At 40.2% G+C, this 11,008-nt stretch overlaps 1 protein-coding gene across 1 annotated transcript; it reads left to right on the top strand.

The window, feature by feature from the left end:
• Window positions 1–358: 358 nt before the first annotated feature.
• On the top strand, window positions 359–10,903 carry tmc1 (transmembrane channel-like 1). The gene is made up of 21 exons (XM_069699734.1): window positions 359–533; window positions 1,862–1,885; window positions 2,234–2,708; window positions 2,827–3,015; window positions 3,107–3,197; window positions 3,285–3,366; window positions 3,565–3,671; window positions 3,754–3,852; window positions 4,013–4,155; window positions 4,240–4,384; window positions 4,481–4,675; window positions 5,549–5,728; window positions 5,803–5,955; window positions 6,256–6,384; window positions 6,529–6,596; window positions 6,753–6,992; window positions 7,072–7,197; window positions 7,329–7,407; window positions 7,890–8,034; window positions 8,300–8,488; window positions 10,688–10,903. The coding sequence occupies exons 1-21, from the start codon at window positions 497–499 to the stop codon at window positions 10,723–10,725; spliced, it is 2,934 nt and encodes a 977-aa protein (XP_069555835.1). The 5' UTR covers window positions 359–496; the 3' UTR covers window positions 10,726–10,903.
• The last annotated feature ends 105 nt before the right edge of the window (window positions 10,904–11,008 follow it).

Here is an 11,008-nt window from a genome sequence, read left to right as displayed (position 1 = left end):
GGCGGTACACTCACACTCATAAACATTCACACACAGCCACATAAAGGGAGTAATAACCGTTTTGAATAATTGATTGCCAGTGAAATTGTGTGGCTCTAGGGTTTCCATGTCATCATTGTCCCTGTTTCGGATCGATGGGTGGCGAGGAAAAAGTGAACTTCTCATTCGAGTTACTCATCATGTAACATCCCCTCAGCATGCGCGCGCGCGCGCGCACGCACGCACGCACACACACACACACACACACACACACACACACACACACACACACACACACACACACACACACACACACACACACACACACACACACACACACACACACACACACACACACACACACACACACACACACACACACGGATAAGTTGCAACCTCACTCGAGATGCAGAAGCAGAGAGACCACTGAAATCCTGCAGCTTCCTTCATTTACAACTCGCATCACCTCTGGACGGCGAGGCAACTATTCGAGGAGATACAGGACCATGAGAGGAAGATGCCTCGAGACAGTCTGATCACCTCCGAGAATGACAGTAAGAAGATGGCCATATTCATATTTCTGTGACTAAATTATATTTTTTTCTTTTCACACTATACGATTGAGGAGTCTTGTTAAAAGAGTCCATTAATTCTTTATGTCCTGTGGAGATAAAAGTTTGATAGATTCACTTAATCTGCTGTTTATATCTTCAAATTCTTGTTCATGCCAACATGTTCTGTAGGAAAAATATTAAATAATGCTTATCTAAATAAAACAAGACCTTTTGTCACCTGTAATATTGTTGTAATAATTGACTTGAACCTATTTTTGGACAAAAGATGCACATTTGTTATGTTCAGTAATATAAAGACCCATAAAATGCCAACCATTGTCCACTATATTTACTGACCATATTCTTGCCTTCTGCTCGCTCCGCTGCATATTTGGGAGCTGGCCCCCGGCCCTCGGCTGTCTCCCCCATCCTCGTGGGCTTAGCCACCCCGTCTCCCTTCACTAGGCCATTGTTTGTCTCTTTTGTGTCCCTCTGCTGCACCCTCTCGTAATGACCCGTGTCCGGTTACACTAAGGACACACATCAAAAGACCCACTACATAAATATCTATTCAGTCTGTCAGTGGTCCTCTTTGTTTTCCTTTTTATCCCCCTTTACTACAGTATAATAGCGCCAGGTACACAATAAGGTTAGACTAAGGTCAGTACGGTATAGAAGATGACAAAAAATGGACTAGATTTGTAAAGCTGATGTCGTCAGAGGAAGGCGTTGGTTATGTTGTAGAAAAACAACAATAATGTAATAAAAGAAGAGACAAATTAATTACAGTAAGGATCATATTTTAAAGTACTCATATGAAAAATGCTATATTATATTTCTTTACAAGGACTATAAGATGATCAAAATTCAGCTATCAAAGGAAAAAATTAAGCTGTGATTGGAAACCAAGACAGTCTTTTACTTTGACAAAGGTGCCCTAAGTCATCTTGAGACTTCTCTGTGAAATCTCGTTACATTCTTTCTTAATGATTTAGCATAATCAGTGTAATAACACAAATTTGTCAATTTTAAGCCAGGTCAATTTAAACTGTGGAGGGAACACCTTTATGTACAGCCTTTTAACTTAAAATGAGTCGACTAAATGTCCAACTTATCCTATTAAGGGCATCGTTTTATAACACTTAAACTGATCAAATTTGAAAGTCAAGCAAAAGATGAAGATACTGTCTCCCCCCTGATGTTGACAGAAAGAAAGTTATTATAATTAGGTGAAAATGAACCGAGGTAGAACTTGTAACGATGTAAACAATGCAATACTCCATATTCTCAAACTTTTTATTATTAGTGAAATTATGTCTCATCCACAGTTGACCTTGGACTCGATTTTGCAGGTGAGTGGGCTCTTGTGTTCTTACATGAATCCCTAAAGGTTCCAATTCTTCCGGTCATTTCTACAGGTAAGGTGAGCATGGAGAATTTCCCTAATTAAGCTGATAATTCTTATTGACTTTTATTAAAAATTTTATGTATGTCGTGTTTGTTTTTGGCCGGCTATTACCTCAGTTCTCACAGACGTTCCACAGGATTACCACAACTAAAATATATCAGTAACAGAGAAAAGACAAAAAAAAAAAAAAAAGGTTGATAGCACTGCAATGAAATAAAGTCACATCACCTAAGTCACTGACGCATGCTTAGAGTGAAACTCAATACAAACAGCATCTTTGTTTTTACTGCAGGTGACGAGGATGAAGTTCTCCCTGTTCAACATGAGAGGGAAAGACGAAAAGAGAAAAGAAGAGATGGTGACAGAGAGAAAAAGAAGAGGAGAAATGGGAGGAGGAAAGGAGCATCTAGAGCGGGAGAAAAGGAAGAGGACTTACAGACCACACCTGAGAGAAGAGAAAAGGGCAGGAGAAGAAGAGCAAAGAATGACCAAGAAGTAAAAGGAAGAAAGAGGGACGATGAAGAGGAGAAGGCCCAAATAACAAGCGGCAAGCCAGCAAAAAGAAGGAAGAACATTAAAAATGAAAAAGCCAAAAAAACTGAGGAGGAGGAAGAAGAGGGAGTGGCTGAGGAAAGAAATGAAAAGAGAAAAAAGAAACATGTTAGTGCCAAAAAAGAGGATAAGAAAGAGGTTGGAGGTAAACTTGCGGTAAAGCAGGAAGCACAGGAAGTGAAGAAGAAAAAGCACAAAAAGGTTGTAGAAACAAGGTAAAGGTTGATCTTACAATTTCACATTCATCTGTTGTTTGCTGCTGAGAAAAACTATCACATCACACACAGAGGAAAGGTACTAAGACATTAAACACAAGACTTTTTAATGCCACAGTTCTGAGCAGGAGACGAGCGAAGAAGATGACAATGCAGAAGAGGAAAATGAGGAGGAAGAGCTGAGGCCTGAATGCCTGTCACCAGAGGAGCTGGAGGAGCTGAAGGAGGCTGTGGATGAGAGGAAGAAACTGATGCAAAGTCTGAGGGGAAAACCCTGGCCAATGAAGAAGAAACTTGTTACTTTACGGTACAACAAAGGATCAGATTCCCCTCAGTTTTCAGCTGTAAGTCAAGGTGTCACCGGTCAATACTTTAATCAAATATCTGCTTTCTTACAGGGAGTCTCAGGAGTTTGTGGAGAAATATGAGGGAGCTTTGGGGAAAGGGAAAGGCAGGAAGTTCTATGCATACAAGGTCATGATGACCAAGGTAAGGAATCACGGACTTTCATTTATTTCTATGATTATTTAAATAACAAATAAAAATAAGATTCATCTTTTAAGTACGTGTTTTTAGAAATGGATGAAGTTCCAACGAGACTTTGAAAACTTCAAAACCGCCTGCATTCCATGGGAGATGAAAATAAAGGAGATTGAAAGTAAGTGTTTCTTCAGTGTTTCTAGTTTCACGTCTAGTTTTCACAACTATGTGTTTTCTAAGACTAAAAGAGTATAATATGCAGGCAAATGCTGTGCAGTTATATAATATATGTCCTGTACATATGGTTTTGTTCAGACCTCACATTTAGTTTACCTGCATAATGATCATCCTCATATTTATTCACTCTGCCCTTCAGGTCATTTTGGCTCCTCAGTTGCTTCATACTTTATCTTCCTGAGGTGGATGTATGGCATCAACATGATCTTGTTTGGTCTGACCTTTGGCCTGGTTATGGTACCAGAGGTACGCTGCCTCATATTTCTCAGTTTATTTTGTTGTTTACATGCTTTGTTTTCCTCCTCACTTCCCTGATTATTGCTAACAGGCATTAATGGGGCGGCCCTACGGCAGCATCCCAAGAAAGACCGTCCCCCGGGCTGAAGAGGCCAGTGCCATGGACTTTGCTGTCCTGTGGGACTTTGGGGTCAGCTGACTACATGCATGCAACATCATGCTCACCTCATCCACTTTAAATAGCATGTTATTTTATCTTGGTTACCTATTTCTTTGAGCCACTTTATAAATAAAGATTTTGTATCCCAGATTTCTAAAAAAGTTACTCCAACTAAAGCTAGTATCCACAGGGTTATGCCCAGTATTCAGTCCTCTTCTATGGTTATTACAACAACCAGCGTGCCGTTGGCTGGCTCAAGTTCCGTATGCCTCTGTCGTACTTCCTGGTTGGTGTGGGTACAGTGGCCTACAGCTATATGGTGGTCATAAGAACGTAAGTCTATAATGCCTATATACACTTAATGAAGCGTTTTAATGCACATTGTTATACTGTATGTGTAATAATTTCTGTTCATAGGATGGCCCGTAATGCAAATGAGTCGGGGGTTGGTGATGATAACAGCTTCAATTTCAGCTGGAAAATGTTCACAAGCTGGGACTACCTGATAGGGAACCCTGAAACTGCAGATAATAAGTTTGCCTCCATCACCACCAGCTTCAAGGTCAATGCAGCTGACTGTTGGCTGTCCAATATACTAACTGATGTGATACACTATATTACACTTACCGACAGTACATCCCTTCTTCTACCAACACAGGAGGCAATTTTAGAGGAGCAAGAGAGCTGCAAGGATGACAACATCCACCTGACTCGTTTCCTGCGGGTGCTGGCCAACTTCCTGGTTTTGTGCTGCTTAGCAGGAAGTGGATACCTCATCTACTTTGTAGTGCGTCGCTCCCAGAAGTTTGCTCTGGATGGACTGGAGCAGCACACCTGGTGGGAAAGGAATGAGGTAGAAATGAGAGAAAGGAAGACAGAAAATGGAACCAAACAAAGATAATAGTAAAAAACAAATAACCTAATAAATTATTACAGTAACAAGACTGTGACTACTCTGATCATAAAAGACTCCATGCTTTGTACTGATGTCCATATTCAAAAATATTTTGCTAAAGTAACATGGAACATCGTGAAAACTGGGGAACAAACAAATCAGTTTTCTGCAAAAACTTCAAACAACATAGAAACAAATACTATTTTCTTGTTAATCAAAGTATAACAGTACTTAATAACCTAACCTAACCTAATAAAATATTAGCGTGACTAATTTTAGCACCCGATAGCTGTACTTCAAGTCTATTCTACATATTAACTGTATACGACATGTATTGCATCTCAAGCTGTTTTATCATGATTTGTATAATTTTTTTCAAGCTGTTAGCATCTCCTCAGTTTCCTTTAAGCATTACTTTGTGGAAGAGAGTACTAAAGTTTTATGCATCCCAACTGTTCTGAGTATAATCCATGTTTTACATTTTCTATCACTTTTTCTATCAAACAATGAAATATTGCGAACGAAAACCCTCAATCGGGCTAATTTTTCCAATTTTAATAACAAACTACTTAAATTTTGTAGCATGACATCTGGTGAATATTTTGTCTGAATTTACAGACTGTGTAAGGTGACAACCACCAGTTGTTTAGTAGCAATACATTTTCTTTTTTTCAGTAGATGACAGCGAAAGCTACGTTTAGTTTACTGTTTGTTGCATGCACACAACACAGGGTGATCTAGGGGAGGCAGAAATAATCTTGCTGCCAGATATATCATTATATATTGGGTAAGACAAAAATTCTCTTACACAGGTTTTCATGTATTTCTCAGGTGAACATGGTCATGTCATTACTGGGGATGTTCTGCCCCATGCTGTTCGACATCATCAGCACCCTGGAGAACTACCACCCTCGTGTCGCCCTGCAGTGGCAGCTGGGTCGCATCTTTGCCCTCTTCTTGGGAAACCTCTACACCTTCATCATCGCACTCATGGATGAGATCAACCTTAAAGTGAGAACCCATGAGTGTAGCTGTATGAGAGTGTAATGTCACAATATAATTAATCTAAGCTGTGTGTTTCCCAGAGGGAAGAGGAAAAGATAGTAAAGTTTAATATAAGCATGTGGGAAGCCAGTCTTTACAATGGCACAGTATTGAAAAACAGCACTGCTCCACCCATCATTAGCCACCCTGCCGATGTTCCCCGAGGGCCCTGCTGGGAGACCATGGTGGGGCAGGTTAGTGTGCATGTGTGTGTCTAAACTATTATGTAACTGTGACGCAATTGTTGTTACAGCATGAAGCTGTAGATACCAAAACTGACCAGTATCAAATAAATATATGGGACACAAAGAAATATACCTATGAATGAAAGGAAGCTGATTCAACTATATCACTGATTATTTTAAAATTCATCTTGACAGTTTGACCTTTATCATGCTTTCTGATCATAGTAATATAATTTATATTTATAGCAATGTGAAGACAATAATATAAAATACTGTATATATTATTTATGATCGCTTCTTTCTTTGAAGGAGTTTGTTCGGTTGATCATATCTGATACCATGACAACCTACATCACGCTACTGATTGGTGATTTCCTGAGAGCCGTGCTTGTACGTTTTCTCAACTACTGCTGGTGTTGGGACCTCGAAAACGGATTTGTGAGTCACCTTCTCCATAACTGAATTCTGACTGTACATTAAAAAATATGCACCTTTCTGGAGGTGAATTTAAATGGTGATCATGGAAAAAAAAAAATGGACACAGCAGAGTTACTCTTGTCTTTGTTGTATCGTTTGTAAAAGCCGTCCTACTCCGAGTTTGATGTCAGTGGGAACGTTCTGAGCCTGATCTTCAATCAAGGAATGATATGGTAAGAAAACAATGTTGGTTGTATTTTAATCAGCGGGTCCAGAAAGTCACTTTTAATTTTTGTGTTTTATTTTCAACCATTCATACTGATAAAATAAAAAAGGTGTTTGATATTGCTGAATGAAATGGAGGAGTTTGGTGTAACCGTTTCCTCCAGGATGGGTGCTTTCTACGCCCCCTGCCTGCCTGCCCTGAACGTCCTCCGGCTCCACGTGTCCATGTACCTGCAGTGCTGGGCCGTGATGTGCTGTAATGTGCCGCAGGAAAGGGTCTTCAAGGCCTCTGGCTCCAACAACTTCTACATGGCCATGTTGCTGGTCATCCTCTTTCTGTCCACTCTGCCTGCCATCTACACCATCGTCACCATCCCCCCTTCCTTCGACTGTGGCCCCTTCAGGTAATGATGCTAGTTCATGGTATCTGGCTTTCAAAATATGACTTCTTTGGTGTCTCTCACAATTACCTTTTCTCCACAGTGGCAAGAACCGAATGTTTGATGTGATCCAGGAGACGCTGGAGTCTGACTTTCCTGCCTGGTTTAGTAAAGTGTTCAGCTATGCTTCTAACCCGGGGCTGGTGCTACCCTTCATATTGCTTATGGTGTGAGTCAATAGTGGAATAGCAGAATATGTGAATGTGTAATACATTTTGCATGGGTATGTTGTCATCATTTCCTTTTAGTGGTAAAGGTTTAGGTTCTTTAACACTAATCATGCGTTATTTGATCTTTCAGATTGGCCATCTATTATTTGCAATCCACATCCAAAAGCTACCGAGAAGCGAATGTGGACCTCAAGAGAAAACTACAAACGGTAACCTCTCATCTAGCACTTACATAATCAAGTAAATAAAGTTTGCACTTGGAAATTTCACATGAATGAATCCCATAGTCGAGTGGTGAGTTTGGAAAGTTGAGATAATTTTGTTTAGCAATCTTGTGGCACGCACTTTGTCTCAATGTTAACCTCTAATATTGTAAATATGGTGAGTAAATCTAATTTTAGGCCAGTAAAAGTAAGAATTTCTTAATAAATTCAATGTAATGCTTCCGAACAGTGTGCAGATGCATGAATAGTACACCTGAGGCCACTGTGGTGCATGTCTGTTGCCACAGTAGTTGTGTTAGTATCGTCAATCCAGCAGAGAGCAGCGCAGTAACAGTTTTTCTCTGTTCAAATACTGCTGGGTTCGATAATTAACTTATCACTGTGTTGCTTGTCAACAGCAGAGTAGGATATCTCTAAATGTTGTGCTCTGAGTGAACCAAATAATAAGATGTGTGTCCCTTTTTAAGCAAAATGAGGAAAACAAGAAGAAGAACAAGCAAGCTGCATTGAAAGCACAGATGGATCTAGAGGAGGCCAGAAAATCAGCATCACAGTCTGCAGAGCAACAAAAGAACAACAACGCTTCATCAACGCTTCTTCTAGAAGAAGAAGGTGAGATTTTTAATTAAAAAAAATGTATGAGGGATATTCCTTTCAGCTATTGGTCAACTCTGCATTGTTGAATTTTTGGATTCCTGTTGTGAGGTGCTTTTGTAAAGACTTTATAATGTTAAGAGCCTTGAGATAATTTGTGTTGTGATTTGGTACTACATGAATAAAATGTAATTGTTAGCTTGCTGGGTAAAAGGCTTTAGGTGCTACTGTTACATGAGTTTAGTGATTCAGTGATTTATCGTATTTCTACCTTTTCCTGCAGCAGATGATGAAGAAAACTGTGGTAGTCGTGAGAGGCAGCATGATGGTAAGAATGGACGCAGCCCTCCTCCTTCTCCCCTTGTTGGAGACCGAGAACGCCAAGTGCCAGCTGCCAGAGCCCCAGACCACAGGACCTACCACCATGGCAACAGCGGGGGTCCTGGGTACCTGCCCGGTTTCCCTCGGCAAAGTGAGCCCAGGATGTACAGAGTGCCGAGCCTGCACAGACACTGAGAAGATGAAAACAGACTTAAAACTTAAGAACTTAACTTCTGTTTAGATGTACTGTACATCACAAACTGGGATTAATTTGGAGGAGAATATGCAGATGTTTCTTTTTCTGAGAGATCAATCCAAAGGGGTCCAAACCACGAACACACACCATGCTCTCCTTGGACTTTTAAAGCGAGATGACAAATACAGGATTTAAAAAAAAAAAAAAAATAAAGCAGTGAAATGTCCCTTTGCTGAATTTTCACAAATCAAAGGTTTCACAAATCACAAACTGTGTTTTACTGAACCTCTCTATCATCATCTAGTCTGGGTTTGACCTGTCGAAGTATATCAGTTTTAAATGTGAACCAGCTCGAGTTTAGTGTAGAAGTAAAAAAAAAAACAGTGAAATGTCCTTTTTTCATTTTCACAAATAGAATAAACGTTTCACAATTCAGAAACAGGGTTTTACTGAATCTCCAGCCTCTCCATCATAATCTAGTCTGGGTTTGACCTTTCTAAGTATAGTGGTTTGAGACTTGGACCAGGTCTAATGTGGTCTTGAAAGAAAAAAATAACAACAATGAAATAACCCTTTTTGTCATTTTCACAAATAGATTAAAGGTTTCAAAAATTTTAAAATGCTTTCCAGACAGAGTCAGGGCTTTAGCTAAAATGTCTAACACTTTTACAGCATTAAGAGGTGCAACAAATGGAGAAGCGGACACTGAGAGCTGTAATTCAGGAGCAGGAGCCCTGCCTTAGCTTTAGCGTCTTATGCTCTAAGCACAGCTGTTCCTAGACCTTGGTCAAAGTATTGAACAATTCATTAGACATGGAGGCCATTTAACCTAGCTAGCCAGGCTTAAATGGATCCTTCACCAATCTCTGGCTGCACTTACACACTCTACTTAAATCTGCTATAAAATATAGATATAACACACTGAGTGAGCTCTGAACCTGGAAAGCACACAATAGCTGTATCATCTATTTCTTTGGGATCACAAAAAAATACTTTAATCTGTGCCAAACAATCAGATTTGACCCTCATCATGTGGCAGAGACTCGTATTATCTGATAACTGCCTGACCATATCCAGTGTCTCAATGGCTGATTGTGCTCTGCACTCACTGGGCACCGAGCAGGCCTGCCAAGCAATCTGTCATTAAAGCTCACCTGTCAGTCAAATCTCAAAGTAACATTGTTGTGTAATTAGTTCAAATTAATCTGCATAAAAATCTATATACTGAGTGGTAAAAATGTTTTCTTCAGTCCAGAGTAAACTGAACAGTGAAAGGTTTATCATTGAGGAATACGTGTCGTGTCTAAATCCTGTAAGACAAGTCAACAAGCTCCTAATGCCATTGACATTAAACCACCGTGTCAGTCAAATCCACTTCCATTGGTGCTCATGATCAATTCATGGCAAGAAAGCATTAAGTATTAATTCTCCAGTTATTTGAGATCCAGAGAAAAGAGTAAGTCCCCATGCTTTGCTCTTTCATCGAAAGCCAAGGACTGTCAATCACATTATTATTAAGGAGACTTTGATAGGTAATAATAAGTGAGAAGTCTCCATCTTCGCTGTCAACGGGACTCTCTGTCATAATCCGCCACACTCTGTTTCTCCAGGTAATCCCAGCCCCTCGATGCCCCCTGTTTCACCCTCCTACTGGAGTTGTGTTTTGGCTCCATCCCAGTCTCTCTCCATGCTGGTATATTGTGGCAGAAAACTGAGCCATGACGGGTTGCACATTACCGGATATCTTAATGTCTGCTGTACTGCGATGGGCATTTCTTATTCACTAAGGCAATGAATGGAGGAGTGAGACACTTCAAGCCCAGATTTGACTGCTCGGACGGTGTCCAGTTTTGCTTTTGAGAGTAAAGGTTGGCACTGGTCCTCGGTGTGAACGTGTGAAAAGTTAGACCCTTTTTAGTTAATGGATCTCAGGAATAAATGCATCTAGCTCTTCTCTAAGCCTATAGAGTATACTGAGATGAAGACTGATGGAGAAGAGTACTGAATGGTTGCAGGAAGTGGGGCGGACAATTAGGGGGTGGAGCGAGTGGGAGGAGGGGAGCTGGATGAGGAGGTCATGACAAGCTTGTCTTTCAGGTACAACCCTTCAAGCCAGCATTCATGTAACACCCATATGCTCTGTGTTTTCTGCAGGGCGGCCCGGCGTCTCACGTTTCCTCCTGCATTTTTAAAAGGTCAGATCTGACATTTGACCATAACTACTCAGGTAGTAGCTACATCTTAGTTGCTGAAGCACATAATGTGGACAACTCAGCCTACACTGTCCAGCCCTAGCGTTCACTTAAAAAAAAATAAAAAAATCTTTGTGATATCACAAACTCTGAATATATTGGTCCAAATTATTTTCAATGTCCGTTTTTAAAATAAAAAAAATAAATAAAAAAATGAATTCCCATGTTTAGCTGAAGAGTCATCAGTGTTATTCAATTCAAGCCACTATTTTCTACAGTCACA

This window comes from Brachyistius frenatus, unplaced genomic scaffold (genome assembly GCF_029030835.1).
Source record: "Brachyistius frenatus isolate BFR_SWC_R1_liver_20210118 unplaced genomic scaffold, ASM2903083v1 Contig_31, whole genome shotgun sequence".
In the NCBI taxonomy this organism is placed as follows: Eukaryota; Metazoa; Chordata; class Actinopteri; family Embiotocidae; genus Brachyistius; species Brachyistius frenatus.
The sequence above is the reverse complement of the archived record's forward strand: the minus strand, read 5'-3'. Positions and strand labels throughout refer to the sequence as shown.